The sequence below is a fragment of the Rutilus rutilus genome, assembly GCF_951802725.1.
Source record: "Rutilus rutilus genome assembly, chromosome: 24".
Classification (NCBI taxonomy): Eukaryota; Metazoa; Chordata; class Actinopteri; order Cypriniformes; family Leuciscidae; genus Rutilus; species Rutilus rutilus.
Window position 1 is genome coordinate 15,976,664 of NC_140228.1, and position 24,014 is coordinate 16,000,677.

Consider the following 24,014-nt stretch of genomic DNA (forward strand, 5'->3'; position numbering starts at 1 on the left):
GTTAACGCGTTAACGTTGACAGCACTAATATATATATATATATATACACACACACTGTATATATATATATATATATATATATATTATGGCTACTGAAATTTCAGCTTTGCCATCATCACTTCCTCACAATTCTGACTTTACTTTTTAACATTACCTTAAAAGTTATCTCTTTTATTTTTTAATTTGGGGAAACAAGCTTCTATACTAATTAGATCACTCAGAAAATAACTCCAAATTTGCTCCTATTAGCCACAACTAATGGACCGCATTAGCAATTCTGCAGCAAGTAGTACTATTAGTAGAGCATCTTATGCTGCAACTCCATTAACCTTCATCAGTAAGGTATATCTAATGCGGTCCTTATTTTAGACTATATTAAATGTATATGTAAATACTACTTACAGACCTTCTCTTTCTTTCAATGCAGACATGATGTGGTACTATACCTGTTGCTAGGTAGATGATGTGGTAGAGCATGTCTTTGCCCTGCACTACATCCACGGCCACATGGGAGAAGCGCACATTGTCCTCCATAAAGTACGGCACAGGAACGACAGGCTGCACCACTTCATGCATCAGAATGAACTTCTGGGCGTCCTGCAAATTCCTCTCCGTTAAGTTCACATAGGAGCCGTAATCTATAGTGCCACACTGAGAAAGAACCAGACAGATACAAACAGGGAGATACCGATGATGAGAAAAAATAGGATTAACAGTCTGCGGGGAAATACAAATTCACAAAATTCACTTGAAGCTGTTGATCTGAAGAACCCAAATGACAAGCACAGATTGCAGTTGCTTGTTGTGTGAAATCATGATAATTTCATATAGGAAAGGATTTAGAAAAGTGCAGTTGTTTCCTCTAAATTACTGTTTTCCACCCTGAATAAGATATTTTTTGAAGAAACAAATTAGCTGGCCTCACAAAACCTGCACTCTCTCCCGGATCACATATAATCAACATCAATCAGCTGGAGATCAACGCAGACGTAATTCTACTCAAATGGGGTGCATGTTGGTCTTTCAGGAACATAATACACAGCAAGCTATTTTCCATCAACGCTGGAAGCCATAAATTTGAAGCTCGTAAATCTGGCCTCAACAACATAGACAAATGCTTGATGAAGATGTCACAGCAAGCTAGATAAAGTGGAACTCCTGTAGATCATGAATCCTTGTGATTCAAAGGGAAAAAGTCCTTCCTACGTGGACTTCAAAAACGTAATTATCATGTCACAGATATCGGCTTCAATAAGCTAGACGAGAAAGTCTGATTCAGCTGATCCAAAAAAGAAGTCCATGCTGATCAGACAGTTTTTAAATGGTTTAGATATGGTAGTCAAGTCATTTTAATGGGGTCATTACAAGGCCCACATAGAATCTGCACCCAATTCCACAGAAAGCTCTGAAGATTTGAGGAAATTTGAACACGTCATTCAGAGCATCTGGCCCATTGTGTGTTTGTTATTAGAGGTGAAGCATGTAATCGAACAGGTTTCCAAACAATTTACAGTGTTTAAATTCATTCCGGAGAATTTCACCCAAATTCAGCATAGGAGACGTAAATAAAAAGTCTCCATCTGGGCCTGGTCATGGATCTCACGCTGATTTAAAACACATTTAACTGCCCTAGATTAACCCTCTAACTATCAAGCAATTACCCGCAATTTAAGGTTAATACTTCAGACATGGATACGTTCCTCCATGCTGATCACTGATTTCTGAAGAGAGTCTTAAAAGTAAATGCATTTCAGACTCAGTCATGGTGAAGTTGGCAATACTCCACATGAGATGAATACAGGCTTTATTAGTTCTTACCGTTGCAATTGTCCTGCCAACATTTTTATAAGCTGGCAACTTTATTAATAAATCCGTGAGCATTACAAAGACATGGAAATGGAGGCAAATGAATGACTGTGAGAGAGACTTGAGGAACCGTGGCACGAACCGTCTCCTCTTCGCTATCATCGATAATATCAGATTCGGGTGTTTGTGGGCTTTGGATAATTGGACTGTTCAGAATAAATAAAAATTCACCTCACATTTATTTTTTCAACTTCCTGAGAATAATCAGGTGAAAACATGAGGCAATAAAACTCAAAACATCAGTCACCACCTCGTTTTAATTGGGCGCGCATAGGTGGTATTTGAGGTGAGAAAGTAAATTATTCTTTTGGTTGTTTACTGCTGGAGTGTTGCCAACAGAGAGAGACCTGGCACTCTTCACAAATATACTTCTATTTGGCAGTAGAGAAACAAATCCAAGAATTTGGCAATTTTTTATTAGTATTAACTGAAATGTAGGTAGTTTTTACAATATAAAGCATCCACCCAAAATATTATGAGAAGTCCTCAATTGTACTAAACAATTAAAATCATACGTCATAATTTAATATAATCTGTTAAAGCCATATTTAACACATTTTTTAAATCATGTAAAAAAGTTATATTATTAACTAACTTTAATGACCAAAAAACTGTGTTCTTCTTTAAAACGTAATTTATTCCTGTGATTTCAAAGCTGTATTTTCAGCATCATCAGTGTCACATGATCCTTCAGAAATCATTCTAATATGCTGATTTGCCGCTCAAGAAACATTTCTTATCATTATCAATGTAGAAAACAGTTGTGTTGCTTACTATTTTTGTGAAAACTGATGAAAAATCAACCTAAAATTGTCTTTAGATAAAGGCTCAACAAAACCGAAACAACCACACAACAACAATTTAAGATAAAAATCACATTAAACCCGCACCACTCTAAAATTAATCTTAAGATCCTATTTAAAATAACAATGGCAGCTGGAATAAAGGTCTTCTTAAACTTGGCCCTTTTCACCAAAGGTACTTTATACCATCTACTAGATGGAAGTACCTGAAATGAACAATGCAAGGGATGGGAAGAATCTGTCACAATAATGGAGGCTTTCCTTTTTACTGCCACAGTGTAAAGATTGCACAGAGGTACTTGTTTCTCACCAACGATTTCACCAGCCATGTTTATAATCCTTAAGAGTCTGTTTTTGCATTTAACAGAAAGAGTTAACCCAGGATACAATGTTAAAAGTGAGAACAGATTCAGTGAGTGATTTATACACAACTATCAGCATTTCCTTTTCAATATTAAAACTCCTAAATTTCCTCATTAAGCCTAGATGTTGGTAAACCTTTTTAAAAACACTGTCTGAATGCTTATCAAATGTAAACTGGGAGGTTTTTTTTATTTAATAGAACAAATAATCATGTTTACTATTAGGTAAAAATCACACAAATCAAGCACCCTAATTTTGTTAACAGGGTTGAACTAATCTAATTAATGGAAAATAAAACTCTTTGATGAGGATGATAATCAACATTCTCTGAAGGTTAAGCACCTTCTTTCATTGACCATTTGAGAGTTTCAGGCCCTATTCTGTACCCTATTTGTGGAAAGTGCCACTTAAGTTTTAAAGCAGATGGAGCGAATGCATACTGCCCGTAAAAGTGGCTGTCATTTGCTGGATGCTTACCTGGAAGTCAGGGTTGGGATTGGGGTAAGGCAGCCAAGCGGAGCGTGAGTTCTCCTGGTACTTGAAAGGCCCACTGAACACTTGGGTAATAGCGCTTAAATTGAAGGCGCACACTGCTGATGCGGCAATGCTGTTGCTGAGAACAGAGTCAGAAGTTGGCAGTCAGCACACAAATACACACACACAAAAACACACAATTACATGCAACACTTTTTCACAGACAATCATTAAAGCATAGTGGATCATATTGTGAAAAATGGATCTGTCCACGGCTGACTGTGATACAGATCTCACACTACCAGAGAGATAACAGCAGGTAAGCAAAAAAATGAAAGAAAAAATTGCAAATAGTTAAAATCATAGTGACCCCTTTTACCTCACACACACACACGCACACACGCGCGCACACACACACACACACACACACACGCGCACAAGCAGTTATTAACCTTTTGCTGACAATGCACATCACAAAATTGAAGTCCTGCTGAAAATAATGGGTTATAAGCTGACTTCTGTGGTTTGAAACCTTTGAACATAACAACAGATATCTTAAAAACTGTGCTGTGATCAAACAGTGCTTTACTCACACATTAGTGGTGAAAATCCCATAGAGGAGCTCAAGCTCAGGCAGGAAAAAGGTTCCCTGCAGTTCATTGTAGTTGAACGGAATCTCGCCTGGCCTTGAGCAATTCAGCCTGGCCTTCATAAAGGTGGTCCAGGTGTCCTCCAGCAGAAAACGGCCCCCGATGTCGTTCTTGCAGACGCGGGCGGCGCGTGAGAAAACCGTCCTGCCGCAGTCATGCTCCACAGCGTTCTCACGGAAGAAGAAGTAGGTGAAGTTGCCGATGTCATAAGAGGAAACGAAGTTGGGCTCTGACGGGGGACAGGATGACAGTGATTAATAACGGATTGCACATGGAGCAGAACCGCTGGCCCATCGAGATGCGTTTATTAATCTTATGCTTAGGTAATGGACAAACTCATTTGTCATGGGAGAAGAGAAAGGTTACGGTGAGAAACGATCAAAGCGTGCTCACTCGTTTAATTATCGTTCCCCATTCAAAACACATGAAAGCACAAGCTTCTCAAAAGCAAAAAGAGCAACTGTCATGGCCAACTTTGTAAGAATCAAAGTGAGTAGGTGGTGGTGATTGACAGGGAATTTATTTTCTTTTGTGGTGAGGAGCTTAGCACATTTGCACAACATGAAGGAGGAAAAAAGTTAATGTTTAATCATTTTTAACCTCATCAGCTCAGGCAATTTTTTTTCAATTTGGACGTTGATGTTTAGGTTTTGAGAAAAGAACAAGCAGTAAAAAGTCCACAAAATATGAACATTTCTCAAACTGTGTTTTTTTTTTTGTCCATACAATGGAAGTCAATGGTGACTAAAACGGTTTGGTTACCAATATTCTTTAAAATATCTTCTTTTGTGTTCCACAGAAGAAAGTAAGTCACACAGGTTTGGAATCAAATGAGGGTGAGAAAATGTTTCACCCAAATTTTTGCGGCAAAAGCAAATATTCCTGCACAATGACATCAGTGTTTTTCAACTGGTTTTGCTCCAAAAGCCAGAAGGACATCAGCCGTTGACTAAAAACACTAAAATTGAATTAATTTTTGTGTAGTGTTCATGGGATTTGAGGATGAGGGCATGTTGCACAACTCATTCCTGATGGTATAAGCCTAATTTGTCTAGCTAAAATGACTGATGAAGTTACTGAATTACTGTCGAGCTTGATTTGAAACACACCATTTGAAGTCAACAACAAAATGTATTTTAAGTATATGTATTTTCCTTTCCCAACTATGCACAATTATTTGTTAAGTTACATCTTATTTTTTGCATCTATATTGTTCTTACAGATGTCTGTAAATTATAACACGGCACAGGAAAATGAAAGAACCAGGGTTCTTAAAGCAACAGCTCACTCCAAATTAATAATAATAAAAAAACCTGTCATCATTTACTCCCCCTATATCATTACATCTTTTTTCCATACTATGAAAGTGTAATTCTGCCTAAATCTCCATTTGTGTTACAGTAAGCCGTACAGGTTTGAAACTACATGAGGGTGAGTAAATGATGACAGAACTTTCATTTTTAGGTGAACTCTCCCTTTAGAGAAGCACATTTTCATGAAATGCCATTTTCCAAAAACCTTTAACCACAATTAGTCACTTGATTGCTATTGTTTTTTTCTTGTAATGTCAATTACAATGAAAAATGTTTCATAAAATAGCTCAGGCCTACCATTGAGCCATTTAGAGTTGTATTGAGCAGTACGCAGAGGAGGGAGTCCACCCAGGCTGCGGTAAATTGCCGGGTCTCTGCCAGAAAAGTCCATAGCAGTGGCGGCATAGAGCTCCCCGCTGGAAGTGATGAGGGCGGTGGAATTATGCAGAGGATTATAGGGGCACCGTGCCATTCCACTGATTTGGTCATGAACCTCAGTCAGGTTAGTCAGCTGTGCAGAGAAACAAAGAGATTGAATTCAGAAAGACTGCAATTCTTATACCTGAAATGCTAGAAAATATAGAGTAAAAATCTAGCCAGACCTATAATTATTTTGCCCACAGTATTAGTTTGTTAGAGCAGAGAAAATATGTCCAAACGTTTCTATGGCGAAAATCTCGAAGATGTTCTAATTTTGTATATGCGAGGAGCTGATGTGGCAGTGAAAATGATTTCACCGTTCGAATCATCTATTACTGTGGAAACGCTCGGCCTACTTCCAGACGTGTCATGTGCAGTTTTGTGAGACGGCAATAATGTTTATCTCATTACTTGGTTGTCATGCCTAGTGGCGACTGCAATGGCTAAATGCTAATCGTTCGCAACACACCCGTTCTGTCCTTACGTGCAGTATGGCAAAGTCTTGATTCTTGCTTAGCGTGACATTTAGCCAGCAAAGGGAAGCTACCATGACAGGGAGGTAATTTCCATTTGTATACAATAAGCACAAGGGATATGCCACCACAGGAAGTGGGTTTGACTTTTCGTGCTGGTCCGATTTCTGTTCCTTCATGCAGGCTAACGGAGACACCCAGAAAGTCACTCCACCTAAACCACTAGAGAAGCCATTAGCGAAACACATCGGTTTAAAGCAGTGGTTTTCAACCGGACTCAACCTCAAAGAAGGCTTTAAAACGATTTTCAAAAAGCCAAACCAACTACAAAACAAGACCTTTTTTATTTTAATTCACTGTTTTTTTTTTTTGTCTTCCTATAGCTCAAACTGTAGAGCATGGTGCTAGCAACACCAAGGTCATGGGTTCAATTCCCAGGTAGAGCAAGAACTGATAAAATGTGTACCTGGAATGGAAAGTAGCTTTGGATAAAAGTGTCTGCAAAATGCATAAATGTAAAGGTAAATGTCTTTGAAAAACCAGGATTGCTGCTTCTTGGAAAACCGGGATATATACGAGGAAGGCTCATTTTAATACTGTAATTTCTCAACATTTTAAAATGTCATGGGCACTTTTATAATGAATATACATTTTTGCAAGCTCTAAAAAATTCAGTAAATCATGTTAGACTGGAAAAATCATAGGGCCTTGGAATAGTGTTGTGGACAATGGGGGTCCTTGAAGTCAAAAACACTGATTTAAAGGACAATCAGTCCTTGAGCAGTCAGTTTGGTTACTTTGAAAGCAGGCAAATGTTGTTCATCAAAAATTTTTTTTTAAATGTGTACAGTATCAAAAAACACATTTGAAAAATCCAATTAAAGCTTCTGTTATAATGACGCTACTACCTTACATGCATCTGGTATCTGTTACCAGAAAAATGACAAGTGAATGGTTTTGGGATTGAGCAATGCATCTAAAGCTGCAGTGAATTTATCTATGCAGCTCGAAATGTCATGTCTTCAGTGACTTGCTTATTTTTGTAGCAGGAAATCTGACATACTGTATTGTGCTTGGTCTGTCCCGAAGGCGGATTAGATCCTGTGTGGCCTCTCTTGAATGCTTTTATCTTACATGCAGCTGACGGCCGCAACACTTGCCCTGTGTAATCAATGTAAAGAGGGATTATCCTTGATGTTGGCTCGAAGAAAACCTCCGCGAATGGCTGGAAGTGTCTCTGCTTCCTTCAGGACCCCCGAGCCCATTTAGCTGGCAATAAAGTCAGGCAAATTTGCATGTTTGGCAAGACGAGGCAGTCTTTTTGAAGCGCCGGTGCCAGGGAGATACTTCTGCCCGAGCCAATGCCTGAACGGATGTGCCTTTTCTTGGGCGCGAAGAAAGATGAAAGGCGTTTATTGATGGAACACCTTCTAACAAATGACATTCGGAAGCCTTCGTAGATATGGACACGCTACCCATAATGCACATTAATGGCGAGGGTTGAAAGACTCCTCTTCAGGACACCGGCAGCTGTGTTTTGCGCTATACACCGAGCGGCACTACAGTCTCGATAGCCGCTTGTTTAAAGATGCAGCTTCACTGGCGGCGTTACAAGGACACGATGGAGACTTTTCACTCGTGCCTTCCTGGCTGCACTAAGTCCTTTCCTGCTGGCACGAGGTACTCATGGTGGTAAATCCCTGGGGTGATTTAGCTTTGAGTCAATAATTCCCGCCATCCTTCAAAGAGCCACCGAGGAGATGATTGCCATCGTACGCGAATCGACTGTCATCATCATTATCAGGTTTGAGGAAAGGATAGACAAATAATCCAGTCATTCAAATTCAGGGGTTTGAGCACAAGAGACTTACATGCATGAATGAAAACTAGGAGATGTGAGGAGGAATAATGGGGGATGTCAGTAAATGTGCTTGGCGGAGATGCTTATCTTTCAATCAGCTGCATTGAGTGGCACTTATAGCAACTATTCTGCAACCCATGCGTTGGAATTTTTTTTCATCAAAGATAAAGTGCAAACGCTTGCACGATACCTGCATAACAAGTGTGAGCTTTCCACAAAGGACACAGGACTTAGAGATGCTACAAGTTCCCACCTTATCAGAAAAACAGGCCTTATTTGTTGTTTTTGTCAAGATCTCAAGAAAGCTTCTATTGAGATGAAGCATGAAGAAAACTCTGAAATAAACCACATGCTTTGGTTGAAATACCACATGCTATGCTACACTGCCCACGCGGCGATGAAAATGTCAAAAGAGGTCAATGGGGGAGAGAAAGCTGGGACAAAGTATGTGTAATAGGTCAGGAAGCCTCTGCATTATATTGAATGCATTGTTGCATTTACATTACCGTGCGATTGGTGCAAATAGGAGTGAACGCATTTGTTCCGCATGTAAACAGCCTGTCACCGTTGACGAGTAGAACACGGATGTAATTCTGGCACTCCTCCTGTGAAAAGACATAAGGGAAGACATGTTTAGGCGTTTTAGTGTCTCATCTACTTAACACCACAAATACAACAGTTTGCAAGAAATAAATAAATAAATAAATACAAATTTACACCAAGTCAACTCATCATAACACACTACAAATAGAAATCCCGCCTTTCTTTTAAAAGAGCTAATCAGCTAATCAGAGTTTGTTTATTCTAAAGCGTTTTGGATCAGTCTGAAAAATACAGATTTTAAGCATTAATTAATTGCTAATTGAGTTGTTTCAAAATGACCTTGATGACTATTAGCATCACAAATGCAAAATTTTGCCAAAAATCTATATTTATATTTATATTGATTTAATATAATATTTTATATTATATTTATATTTATATGAGTGAAATCATTGAATGAAGCAACAAATATAAGACCATTATTCTGCATTATTTCAATGTAATCTGTCTTTCTCCACTGAAATAAGTAGAAGCTACACTACCATTGTTTAATATTATAACCATTTAAAATATATGTGTTTCTATTTTAATAAATGTAAAAAATTCATTTATTACTGTGACAGCAAAGGGGAATTTTCAGTGTCACATGACCCTTCAGAAATCATTGTAATATGCTGATTTGCTGCTCAAGAAACATTTCTTATTATCAATGTTGAAAAAACAAAAGGAAATCCCGCACACTATCAATACTTGCAAAAAGTATCAATAAATATTTATTAGCAACGTTTCGGTCTCATGACCTATGACAGTTGCTTAATATTTTTATGGAAACTGTGATTACATTTCTCCAGGATTCTTTAATGAATAGAAAGTTCAAAGAAACAGAATTAATTTCAAATAGAAATCGTTGTCAACAATTTAAATGTGTTTACTTGTACTTTTGACCAATTTATTGCATACTTGTTGAATAAAAGTATTAATTAGCTAGTGTTTATTTAGCTACGTCAAAAATAGCTGCCTGCGTTGTTTCCAAGATGGCCGCTGAGTGAACTGCCTTCCTTAAAGTCCCCCTGTGGTGAAAATCAAGCTTTTAATGTTGTTAATATGTCTTTGTGGTGTTTTTAATATGCTTTAAGACAAACAATGTACAAATTCATCAGTCAACACCATTGCTGAGTATTTTCTCCTTAAAACGGCAATGAACTAAAGACAGTCTCAAAACCGCGGTTTGAAATCGCGGGTGTTTCTGACGTCACAAACTACCTTTTGTTGTAACCAATCACGTCGTCAACGAGTGGATCTGAGCTAGTGTGAGTGAGTAGAGGCAGGGCTAATTTGCATATCAATAGAACCGCATATACTAAATGAGGCAAGGGTGTAGTTACATTCAAGCTATTTTAAGGCATGAATCTTTTTTTTCAAGTTTAAATATGTCATTTTGGTGATCAAAGATGAGTTTTAAGGGATAAATGTATTGACTACAGGGGGACTTTAAAGGGCAAACTTCCAGAAATGCGAAGCTCATACAGTACAGAAGCTATGTTACATTTGTATTATATATTTTTCCATATTAGACCAGCTGCAGGACTTCTTGAACTATACTGCTTCAGTTCAGTGTGTTTTTACAAGGCTTTTTGAGCCAGTAAATCACATTTGTCTCAAGTACTTGAAACCCTGTCACCCCGTCTTTCTCTCTCTCTGTTGATTTAAAGGTGTTCCAAGGCAGTGCTTGAGGGGGTCAACTTTATTTCCTCATCAGAATGGCTGTTAACTCGTGAAACCGTTCATTTCCCTGCACTAAGCGGAGTCTTGAAAAGAAAAGGATGATTTACATTTGCTAATGCAATTTGGCTGGGGGCAGTGCTTTGCTGTATGTGTAAATAAACTGAGATTAAATATGCCTAGCACATCACAATGTGACATGTTTATGAAAACCCCTGACAGATGGCTACACTCCACAGCGTAATATAGTGGCTGTTGTTTGCATTATAAACAAAATGAAGTCGACAGAACAGCATTCACTCCATCAAACACTTTCCTTGTTTCTTGAAGCAACAGACTCAAAGAAACCAGACGCAGTGACATAGAATTCAATTAAAATTCAATTTTTGTTGAAAAAAACAACAAAACAAAAACGTTTCAAATTGCTTTGTGATGTGTAAAATAATCAAAAAGTGCTGTAGAAAACTCACCCTCACATTATTCCAAAAGTCAGATGAATTTCTTAAAAATGGTCAATAAAAATAATATGCAACAATTCAAATTTTCTGTCCATACATAGTTTTGTGAAATCACGAGAGAAGTTCAAAAAGAGAGGGAAGCAGTGATGCCTGATTCGTGAAAAAAATAAATAAAAAATAAATAAATTAGAACTTTTGAATGAATCAGTTGATTCAGTTCACAGAACTGGTCTGAATGATACAGGGTCATCAAGTTAAATGATCTGGTCATAATTGTTAACAGCTCACTGGAGGGGAAGATTTGTGAATTTTGGTCTGTTCGTCACACAAAGCTATCATATGACAAAATCATCTGGAGTACAGGACTTTTATGGTGCTTTTGTGTACTTTTTAAAGCTTGAAAGTCTTCCATGTAACTGCATGGAAAAGAGCAACCAGCACATTTTTCAAAATGCCACCTTTTGTGTCCCACAGAAGAAAGAAAGCCATATAAGTCTGGAATGACTTTTTTGGAAACAAATGTAATTTTTGGGGGGGATGAACTACTACTTTAAAGATATTTTGAGCTACCACATGTGCAGATAATATGGAAAGGTTTCACAATTGCAAGCAAGTTACGACAGCCACCTCCTGGAATTCTGAATTACAATCTAATGTTGGTCAGAGTAATCCATCTTATTATGGGCCTCAGCACACTTTTTACAAGCGAATTAAAAAAACACTGGTGGGGCCGTTTGCACAGGCTGAAACCGCACAGGGCCACTAGAAATACACCTTGGGGTTCAGCCCAGACTGGAAGGATGGTCTGCAACACAGTCCCTATACAGCTCCCATATGACTTAGAATGGCTTAACTCAGTGTAGCATACTATAAAGCAAAGGGGGACCCTCCGTCTCATGTTTGACAGAGCTGGAGAAAGTGAAATATTAAGGAGATTTAAGAAACATTTTGTAGCACAAATCTGATCTGATTCAGTCAGCCTTCAAAACACAAGGGAGTCAGTGTTGTATAGTGCCATGGAAATGACTCAATAGCAAAGTGGAAGAGACATGGGAATGCCTGAGCAAGAGTGGTGTCATAAATAATGGGTTTGCTATTTTAGGAGGGCGATTACTTTCTTAAGTACAGTTAACATTTAAAATAACCTTCATTCTGGCTGAGAATTACATTGGGGTTTGGAGGTTTGAATTCACTTCCAGCTCCCCTACCAAAAGAAGTCAAAACAAAAGGTCTGAAATATATTACATGTTTCAGCAACCACAAAGGTCAGATTACTAGTTAGTTAGCTCATATTTCCATGTGGTGCCAAATGGATACAGAAATCTCATTGCCTGAGGAGGTTACTATAGCAACAGGATGCTGCTTGAGAGGATCAGTATTGGACTATTCATTCGGTTCACGTGACGTCACTGTAGCTTTGCGCCGCCATCTTTGCGACCGATCCCAGTAATGCCTGTAATATGTTGTGCAGTTGGCTGCAACAACAGCCGAAAGAGGAACCCTGAACTGGTATTTTATTCTATACCAAAATAATAATTTATTTAAAAGACTTGAAGTCTCATGTTGGTTTGTGGTTAATTATATTTCCATTATACTCTCAGTGGCAGATAGATATCGACAGATACAGATACAGACAGATATCGACAGATAATGTTTTGTCTTCATTTTATTGTTGGATCTGTTTAAATGCATTTTATCATGGTAAGTTAGTAAGATTTGGGGTTGTTTTGAATATAACTGTCTGTCTGTCTGTCTGTTAGTTAATACCTACCTAAATCTAATAAATATTTTTATGAAGTTCATAAATTGTCTTCGTCACATGCGCTTTAGATGTTATTTTGTGTAAGTAACGTTAACGTTAGCTCTGCAGACGATGCATAATCTCAGCCTTGAAATGCATATTAAAGGACTAGGTTAGTTCTTCCAAAAATGATAATTCTGCCGTCATTTACTCGCCTTCATGCGCAAATCCTTGTTTACTTTCCGTGGAAGACAAAGGGGCATTTTTGAATATGTAGCCTAATGGAGACTCTTCTTGTCGATGTAATGAAAGTGAATGAGTAACATTAGCCTACTGGGGGCTGTCACGCAAAAAATTATAATAATAAAAGACAAAAAAACATCACTAAAGTATCATAAAAGTGATCTAATACGACTCGTCCGTTATATTAATAGCGTTATTTATTCATATGATAGCTTTATGTGACGAACAAACTGCAATTTAAGTCGTTATATTATAATCACTGGAGCTTACCTCTTGATAGCTTTTAATCGCAGCCGAATCATTCAAAAAGATTCGACTCAAAAGATTCTTTCGATATTTGTGTGTATTAAACCTTCTCTCTGTAATTGAACATCTGTTCTTTCGGACAGATATGGCAGTCTTTTATGATATTCGGCTGATGTCTCTGGCTGTGCTGATGGACGGATTAGATAGATTCATTCATGCCAGCCGAACAGCTGCAGATTCATAGATTCATTCATGACATCGCCTCGACTCTCATGAACGCGCGCCATGAAGCTCTATGACTTTAAGTATTTCTATATCATGAAAGGCCAATTGGGGCAAGCCTGGGGCAGATAATAATGGACTAAAGAAAACTGGCGGTAACAAATAAGGATCGGAGGAGCCTAAATAGAAATTTTCTCCAGGTATCTCTGTCTCTCTCTCTCATTCAAATGGGCAATTTGGGCGGCCATACCGGGCGAGTCGGTCGCAAATATGGCGGCGTTCTATTTGTAGTGACGTAGGTGGCATCTATGAATATATCAACAAAACATAAACAGGTTATATAATTTAAGGGTTGTCTTTCCTTTTTCTTATTGTGGTTATTTGAATTTCTTTGAATTTCAAATTATTTTAATTCTACTTCCTTAAATTCAAATTTCAATTATACACTATTGTTTTTTTATTTTATGTCAAAGTCTCTTATGCTCACCAAGGCTGCATTTATTTGATTAAAATACAGTAAAAACAGTAATATTATTATCAATTTAACAGTTGTGCCACTTAATATTTGATTAATAGAACGTTTAAAAGAACAGCATTTATTTAAAACAGAAATCATTTATAACATCATAAATATCTTTAATGATTCATTGAATGCATCTTTGCTGTATAAAAGTATTATTTTCTTTAAAAACAAAGTCAAACATTTTAAATGGTAGTGTAGTTCCTGTTTGCTACAAATTTAAACTCAATTTCATTTACATATTTTGCTTCCAAAATTACCTCAAAAAATGGATCCCCCTAAAAATTCCTTACATAATTCACGCATTCAACCAAAATGTGAAATATTTGGGGAGTTTACACAGATACTAACCTCTGATTTGCCCCGACTGAAACAGGCTCCTTTAGTAAACTCATCGCAATGCCATTCTGCCTCCTGTAAGCAGACACACATGAAGAAGAACATTAGAGAAATTATATGTTTTCCTGTAAACATTGGGAAGTGGTGTGTGTTCATCATTAATAAAAGACAAAACAGACTATTGAATTATGCCTAAAATGATCCTTGAATTTACTGAGCTCTGGAATATAGTGTAAAAGAAACTCTTTTTTTAAATCGAATCTCTGTGTTTAGCTAGGTATTATCGATTGTCACTGGGAGGATAAATGAACTTGGCTATAGAAAGCAGGCAGATCTTGGATGATAATCACTTGTATTCAGCTCCCTGGCATTCTGGGAAAACAACAGGCTTTTCAGAGGAAGCGTGTGTGCCGTCCTTCACTGAGAGATGAGGGTCCCGGAGACAATGACAGCGTCCGCAGACTATGGCTGCATTCACATTTCACCGCTGGCACTGAACTGCTGGATAATGCCAAGCTTGGTGTCTGAAACTGCCTCCAAATGGATTTTAATATCAAATGAGCTCCTCGCATTTATTGACCATGAGATCTCTGGCTCGGAACCAGACGTGTGAGACTTTAAGCTTGCCAAGTGAAAGCGGGCTGCTAACGATCAAAAAACAATTAAGGAATCCCTTACAGAGGCGCAGCAACCGTTTTTATGCTTTTCAGAACTGAAAAATTAATAAGAAATTATCATTCCCCAAGGTGGCACAACTCTGGCTAGACAGTAACCTCATTTTGAAGTGATCTAGAGCAAAGCAGAAACCCTGTGGCTGCTGGCTGAGATGTTACTCTGTCTGGAGAGCCTTCGATCATGGCTTTATGTGAAGGGATTGGTATGTCACACTGGCCCGAGGCTGAACAGGACATAGTGCACTCAATCCCTTTGGAAACAGCAGGGCTCAACCCTAAGGATTATTTCTACCGGCCCAGTCGGGCCAGTGGCTCAAAATTTTACTTGCCCTGCCAAAATTTTCACCGGCCCTGTCAACCAACCGATCAACCAAAACAACAAACAAACAAATAAATAAAACACTTATTGCTTTCGTTGTTTTTGACATTATTAATGACACCAACATTTTAGGTACATGTGAAAATTCACAATTCTTAAATTCCAATGTCGATAGCTACCATAGCAAAAACTGCTATCCTAACTAATATAAAGTTCAAACATTAACATTACAAATGAAATAAACAGTGTTTTAAGGTTTTCAGCTATTTCTAACAGAAGTATTCAGGTACAGAAACTAAATAATCAAATTTAAAATAACACAGCAAATTAAAGAGATGAATTCTTGTTAAAGCTACAAAAGTTATTCAGTGAAGAGCTGTGAGTGACTTTCTCTTTGTCCTTTGTTGTTTGATTAACATTAATGACACAGACAGTTGCAGGTATATTAGGCTGCTGTCACTTTAAGACCGGATACATGAACTGAATATAATGATACTGTCATATACTGCTCCGAAGCACATGGGTTGAGGATCCAAATACAGTATTCAATAAAAGGGTAATCCACAATCGTAATCCAAATAACAGGCAAACAGTCCAAACAATAACAGAGTCCAGGGCAGAGGCAAAGAAGAGAAGTGCAAGGGAACAGGCAGAGAATCAAAAACCAAGACACAGGAAACTAGAAGAATGCTCAGAAATGCAGTACAGACACTTACAAGACTTAGCAATGAATGACTGAATTGACCAGGCTTATATAGGGTGAGCTAATGAGACACAGCTGACAGCAATCAGGGATGATGAGTCCGGGCACTGAGTTCTGGGAAATATAGTCCATGTGTGAATGGCAATGAACAAGAGGGAAGTGTCCTACAGTGGACAACCACGGCACTCCAGCTGGTGATCGTGACAGATACGCATTTTTCTCAAATTTTTACGTCCACTTAAGACATGACCAACTGTGTTTACAAGGATATTTGCCAGGACAGGTATTTTGACATAATTTTGTGTGTATTTGTCCATTCAAGCATAAGAAGACTCAAAGAGGACTCAATTCGGTATGTTTAAAATCGCGTGAATGTTTTAATTGGCAACATGTTTTCACATGTTAAATTTCATGTGTACAGGTGCTGGTCATAAAATTAGAATATCATCAAAAAGTTGATTTATTTCAGTAATTCCATTAAAAAAGTGAAACTTGTATATTATATAGACTCATTACAAATAAAGTGAGATATCTCAAGCCTTTATTTGTTATAATTTTGATGATTATGGCTTACAGCTTGTGAAAACCACAAAATCAAAATCTCAGAAAATTAGAATATTACATGAAATCACACAGTAATTACACAGTAATACCATGGTCACTGAACCAGGTTTTGGTTATTTTGGCAGTGTGGGCCGGTGCAAATCCTGCTGGAGAATGAAGTCAGCATCTCCATAAAGCTTGTCTGCTGAAGGAAGCATGAAGTGCTCTGGAAATGTCCTGGTAGACGGCTGCGTTGAGTGGACAGCACAGTGGACCAACACCAGCCGATGACCTGGCTCCCCAAACCATCACTGACTGTGGAAACTTCACACTGGACTTCAGGCATCTTGGATTGTGTGCCTCTCCATTCTTCCTCCAGACTCTGGGACCTTGGTTTCCAAATGAGATGCAAAATGTGCTCTCATCAGAAAAGAGGACTTTGGTCCACTGTGCTTTATTAAATCCAGAGTCAACGCAGCCGTCTACCAGGACATTTTTAGAGCACTTCATGCTTCCTTCATTTTCCAGCAGGATTTGCACCTGCCCACACTGCCAAAATAACCAAAACCTGGTTCAATGACCATGGGATTACTGTGTAATTACTGTGTGATTTCATGTAATATTCTAATTTTCTGAGATTTTGATTTTGTGGTTTTCACAAGCTGTAAGCCATAATCATCAAAATTATAACAAATAAAGGCTTGAGATATCTCACTTTGCTTGTAATGAGTCTATATAATATACAAGTTTCACTTTTTTAACGGAATTACTAAAATAAATCAACTTTGTGATGATATTCTAATTTTATGACCAGCACCTGTACATGTGACCACGTGTTTTTGCACAAGTGAAATTCATGTGTTTTTTCTGTAAGGGGCTCAGAGAGAGTAAAACTACTTTCCAAACTTTACCCTTTTTTGATAATTTTTGATAAAACTTTTGGGGGATTCCAGCCTACAAAAAAAAAGCAAAAAACAAACAGCTTATAAATCTCTCGATATGCTATTATCACCAATATTTGATTCAATATTTTTGTCAGAGGCCTTTATCTTTGCAAACAAGCATGTATATATGTGAACATGCTCCTGAACGCTAAACATTTCTCTTATTTTCGTACTCCCCCATTCATTTTCAATGGATGGTCATTTTTGACAAATATAAGCTCAGGTCAATGAGACCTACAATCAGTCAGTTTCAAAAATAAATACAAAACCTGTCCTAATTCAAAGAAATAGGTCCAATATTTGGTGATAATATAGCATAAGAAGAGATTTATAAGCTATTTTCTTGTAGGCCAGTCGTTTTTGACCAGGAACACCAAAGGTGTTACAGGGTTTTAATACAGCGGTGAAAAAAAATCCAGGTTTTCATTCCCTCTGGCCAATGAGGAATCTTACGAATGACACTTAGGAAAAGGCAGGGTGTGAATGTGCAAATGCAGGACTGAAAATCTGTTGTCTCGCTCAGTCATGCTGCTGAATGAGTTTCCCTGTGGGCCCCATTCATGCCAAATCTCCACCGCAAAGCAGAGAAAAAGGCTGAGGGACGGGGACACGGGGAAGCTCCTTCACATCCAGGGTGACATGAAAGATGATTTAATGTGTCAAAATAACCATTAGCAACTGATATAGCACTTTCTGCCTGACATAACAGCAGCAGAATGATAGAAAGAAGCAGAAAAACGCTGCTATTTTCTGAGGAAAGAATACTATAGCCTTTCATGCTTCAAAATTTATTGTCATATGCCATAATTATAGCTAGGGAGTGGCACTGAGGCACAACTCAACTATGCTACACAACTTTTTTTTTTTTTTTTTAAGAAATGTGCATTTCATGAACTTTTTGTAAGCTTTAGTCACAGAAGGAACAGGAACAGACTTCATTCTTATATCCCAGCCTAGAAACCAGCTATTTTGAGGAAAGTCACTCATACAAACAAACTGCACATCAGCAGAATGGCTTCAGAGTGCGAGGACAGCATTAAGATGTCTTAAAGCAGTTTTTGTGTGTGCCAGCACAAATTGCTAAGAGGTAGTAGTCGCCCACTCGAGGTGTTGCGTTTAGCTCAGCAAAAATGGTATAAAACGTGAATTAAATGTAATTACTAAACCATTAACTTGACAAATTAGGCTAAATTACGCTTTGGAAAATTGCATTATGAATTTCCAGGATAGTCTGAAAAATGTCATTCGTTAGTTAGCGTCATTCATCAGTAGAGCTATTTAATGATGTAATAATGCTGAACGTACCCATTAACCAACATGAACTTGGCCATTAACAATTTTATTTTACACAATACATTTTTCAAGGAAAAAGTGGTTTGGAGAATGGATGGATGGATTTTTCAAAGGTGAATAATGGGGAAGAGGCAGATAGACACCAACACAACATAAATTTGTTTGTTTTTTTCAGTAAAATATGCTCCAGTTCAACGCATTCTCATCCTAGGGCGTCATATACTGACACTTTTGACATTTCGTCTACATCCAACGCACATGGCACCCTTTAGCGTCAATATGACACGCACAGAGCTTTGTTCGGTTATGGGTAGGTTTAGGTCTGGGGTAGGGTTAGGGTTAGACCGCTAGGAGGCGCCTTCTGGGCCATATCTATCTGCGTCTCATATTGACGCTAAAGTGTGGATGTAGACGAAATGTCAAAAGCGTCAGTATATGACGCCTTGGGATGTTTCGTGTCAACAGGCATCTATAACTGATTATTTTTGTGTCTTTTAAAATTTGTCTTGTCAACAATAATTGTCAGCAATCACATCTATCTAAATTAACGTATTTTGTCAGTATTTTGACAATCATTTGTGATATCTTCTGAAATTAATAATATGATTTCCTATTTCTTACAATCTGTTTAAGAAACATCACAAAAGCAAGACTGTTTTTCTTAATTAAATTTAAGCATGACTGTGACTAGGCGACTGCACTCTTAAAAAATGTCAGTGGGGAAGTCCCCTTTCAAAAAGTACTAATATGTACCATTTAGGTACTAATCTGTACACTAATCTGTAATTAGCTACTAATATTCACCTTTAAGGTGCTAATTCCTTTGGGGGTATATTTTGAAAGGGTACTGCCCCAGTGACAGCCTCTACCTATTTTTTTCTGAGAGTGTGTGATGAGGCCGCACAATCGACTGTGATTGTTTTATCATAACAATTCAATAAATAAGTAACTTACATTTTAGACACAATATTGTCAGTGACATTCTAGTTTTTGCCCTGCTAACTAAAATAGGTCCATAAAAAGCCACAGTGTCTCAGAACAACACACTGTGTTTACTTCCTGAATGATTCAGTGTTGTTGAACGAATCAATTGACTGACTGATTCAGTGATTCAGGCTATAAATTATAGATGACATCTTTTCATACTCATGCTACTTTAATAAGAATCAAAAGAGAGAACCGGTAGGAGCTGTTCTGTAATATTAGGTTGAAATGTTTGTTAGGGATCTCAGATGTTCCATGAGTCTGAATTATTTGGTAATTTTTTTTAGCAACAATTAACAAAAGCGCTTAAAGTTAAAGATTCTTTCTAATGGTATACTATCTATCTATCTATCTATCTATCTATCTATCTATCTATCTATCTATCTATCTATCTATCTATCTATCTATCTAAAATTGATATACAAAGAAGGTGCACTCATATTACTATGAATGGGAGAAAGTGCAATGCACAGTATAGCAGAATAAGTTCCGCCTTCTAAATAAAAGAGCCAATCACCAATTGGTAAAATCATTGTGTCACTGTAGCTGCCTTTAAAAGCTCAGTTTGCTGTAGAAACAATCTGTTTCTGTTTCTTTAGTTATATAGCACTGTATAAATACAATTCAAATTGACCAAAGTGCTTTACAAAGTAGACACAAAAGATAACACGATCACCATTGTGTTTAGATGGATAGGAGTGCAAGATCACTGGATCTAAGTGATCTGGAGGGAATGACTTACGAGGAGGTCTGCAAGATAAAGTCCCCATGTAAGGTTATTGATGGACTTGAATACCAAGACCAGAATTTTGAACTAGATTCTGTATCTTACAGGCAGCCAATTCAACGAGGCAAGAATGGGAGTAGCAGCAGCTTTCTGGAGTATCAGCCGAGCTAGAATTGACTTATAAATACCCTGGTAGAGTGAGTTGCAGCAGTCTAAACGGGAAGATATAAAAGCATGAATTGTTTATTGCATACACAATCAGTTTTCTGAGATGGACGCTTATGACTGCACATGCGCATTGACTGGTCCAGTCCAAAAAAGCAATTTGAGCATTTAGAAGCAACATTTATGAGACAGTTGTTGTCAGATCTCATTGGTGATTTTTAAATATGAAATTTAATTGTATGCGTATTGAACAGCTTTGGAGAATTTGATGGTTCACCATTCAAAGAAATAGGATCTGCCCAAAAAGGAGTTTCAAAGATGGCCACAGAGTGAAATGACTTGCCTTAAAGGGACTTTGATAATATGACCTGCATATATCCTGTGGGTTTAAGGAAATGAAAAACATGGATTGGAGCTTGACCGGAGTTATTATAGAACGCTGTGAGCAGAAGGGAAATTGCTGTCGCCCTGCTCCACTCACATATTCTGATCCATTTTGTGTCTTACTTGATTTTTTGGCTTCTTTTGGAATTATTTTCATTGAAAGAGAAGAGATATTTGAACTAACTTTGAATATAACTGGTATTTAGCACCACAACGAAGGGAACAAGTAAAAGAAGAAACATGGTATAGAACATAATGCTCTATAAATTCAATTTTGTTTTCAACAGTTTGTTTTCTTTATAGAGGTTATACAGACGATTACACAACATAACTGTCACCATAAACAGCGTAACACAGACAACATCTGCAGTTATTTAAGCACTCTTTAATGTCTTTACAGTTTCACCGCTTCTGCTTGGTAGACTTGCACCATTGTTCCAGATGGTTGGGTGCAGACCCTATAACTGAGCGGTCATTGTCAGGAACAGGTGGGCCAAAGAGAGCCAGTCAGCACTGTGTGGGTTGAGTCGCCCACCACACGGCTCTCTCAGAGTTCTGCCTGGAATTTACATTGCCAAAACAAAACAAGGCATGCATAAATGATTGCAGGCATTTCTGTTGTGCATGCTTGTATTATCAGAGTTGAAGAATGCAACCACAGGCACGCTTTGAGTATTCAACGAATTCTGCTCATTTCAACAATTGGTAAAGTGGCTCATGAGGCGACAGTCAACAGATGCCAAAGTATTGCATCTTCCTCAATTGGATTAAGTGTGCATTTTCATAATTACAGTGAACTGAAGTGTGGAAATTTAAGGTGATCTCCTCCTGCCTTGCAACTATGGCCTAAATGAGATTGAAACCTCCTCTATTACAGAAATTCTAGCCAAAAGTGATCTTTTACCAAAACCCAATACATCTCCACTCATTATATGTAAATGGGAAAAGATCCCAGCAGCATTTACTGAAGTATGTTGCAAAGTAGCCATTATCAGACTGTAAAGACCACCTAGTCCCTTGTTAATCAAACATCTGATGGAGTTAGAGTACATAGAGCGCTGAAGGGGAGCTCATTGGTTCATTATTTCATGAATTGAAACGGCTGAGTAACTGGAAGCAATTGAAACAGCCGCCCTCAGAAATTAGCACAAGTGCTCTGTTGATCAGTGCATGTAATTGTTATAGTGACGGTGAGTAAGAAAGGTTAATGAAATACATGACTGACAATCTGTCTCTTTTAAATTGGCATTATATTGCTTATAAAAGGCAAGTTAATGATATAACGTGCCAAAGTCAATATCACAGCTAAATGCTGTTAACAACACTTTTCATGAACTCCTACTCTTTTGAAAACCTGAAATCAAGCGGATAATAATCTCTGATAAATCTAATTATGCAAAATTATGAGTCTACCTTAATGTGTATTGAAATCAGCTGTGCGCTTTAACTTACTAACAAATCCCTTATGTGGCAACTTGTTTGAAACTTTGAAGCACTCAATAGTTTCAAAACTTCACGTTTGAGGTATGAAAGTGTGTAATTTATAGTGTGTAATTTTAATCACAGACACTATTTTACTCACTATTGGAAATTTTCACGGGAATCCATGGCACCAAAAATGCTAATTTTCTTTCTTTCTTTCTTTCTTTCTTTCTTTCTTTCTTTCTTTCTTTCTTTCTTTCTTTCTTTCTTTCTTTCTTTCTTTCTTTCTTTCTTTCTTTCTTTCTTTCTGTCTGTCTGTCTGTCTGTCTGTCTATTTTAAATGACATTTCCTGGTTGACTTCTCAGAATTAAATCATATTTAAAAGGCATTTAAAAACATCTGAGCAAATGTATTTATTTATTTCCTACATTGATCGTGTGTAAATTGTTGACCTTCCAGTTTTAAAATCTCCTAATGAAATATTTTAAAAAAGGGAATAAAAAACATCTGCTCAAAAAAAAAAAAAAAAACCCTCCTTGATATTGTTTTTCAATGCTGTACAATTCAAGTACATAGGAGATCACTTTATGAATAGTACCAATGTGATGGTTTAATTTGTGTATATACATCAAATAATCTGACTTAATCTAGGAATATTAACTTGCAACATCCGTTTGTGCTATTTAATATTCATGAGTTCACCATTCCTGTGCCACTGAATCAAATATAAACAAGATCCACATTCAAGTTCATTCATTGAAAATGAACAAAAGATCCACAGTCACGGCTGAACAAAACCACGCAACCAGCTGACGTGATAAAATCATCGATCACGGTAATGGCTCTATTTCTGCTGAACCAAACTCACTGGTGCATGTGTGTAAGTACAGCGGAGAGTTGAATTGTGCTCGTGGGCATATCCCCTTGGAGCAAACGGCTAAACACCGGTTTAAATCACAATGATTACCATATTTGCTGCGGGAGTGAATGTAAATGGCAGGTCCGGGTTGGTACGTTTCAAACGAGACAGCTGCCATGGGCTGAGGAGCTATACTGCTGCGTTAAATAGAGAGTAAGTGAACAGCACAGGGCTATGAGTGCATGTGTACTGAAGTGACACAGCAGGCTAGCTGTGGTGCAGAGGGCATGCAGGTCTAACCTGAGGCAATCGGTCAACAAGCCACTCAGATAAGAAGCCACCTCACAGCGTCTGTCCTCATTTCCTTTGAGCCTGCCAAAGGTAAACCAGACTATCCTGGGATGCGTTTCCCCTACAAAGATGTAACTTGCAGCATAACAACCATAATATGTTGTTTGAACCATGTTGATTCACCAACATAATGGGCCCTATTTTAACGATCTGAAACGCAAGTATCAAACGCCAAACGCAAGAAACTTTGTGGGCTGATCTCGAATGGGTTGGTCTGAAGTAGCTACATTACTCATAGGTGTGGTTTGGGCGTAACGTGAAATTAACCAATCAGAGCATCATCTCACATTCCCTTTAAGAGCAGGCGTGCTTGTCCCATGGCGGATTGCTATTGTAACGGCGAATTTGCCAGGCGCACACCAGGAGCGGTCCACAGCCGAGGAGACCG

General features: G+C 37.9%; 1 protein-coding gene across 1 annotated transcript in view; it reads right to left on the reverse strand.

Moving 5' to 3' along the window:
* sema5a (sema domain, seven thrombospondin repeats (type 1 and type 1-like), transmembrane domain (TM) and short cytoplasmic domain, (semaphorin) 5A) overlaps positions 1-24,014 on the reverse strand; it is a 133,435-nt gene that overhangs the window by 52,655 nt on the left and 56,766 nt on the right. The window contains exons 5-10 of the mRNA XM_084398967.1: positions 14,270-14,332; positions 8,730-8,828; positions 5,767-5,980; positions 4,100-4,385; positions 3,510-3,645; positions 447-651 (exon numbers count right to left, since the gene is read on the reverse strand). Coding sequence (XP_084255093.1) covers positions 447-651; positions 3,510-3,645; positions 4,100-4,385; positions 5,767-5,980; positions 8,730-8,828; positions 14,270-14,332 — 1,003 coding nt within the window. The remainder of the gene's footprint in view (positions 1-446; positions 652-3,509; positions 3,646-4,099; positions 4,386-5,766; positions 5,981-8,729; positions 8,829-14,269; positions 14,333-24,014) is intronic.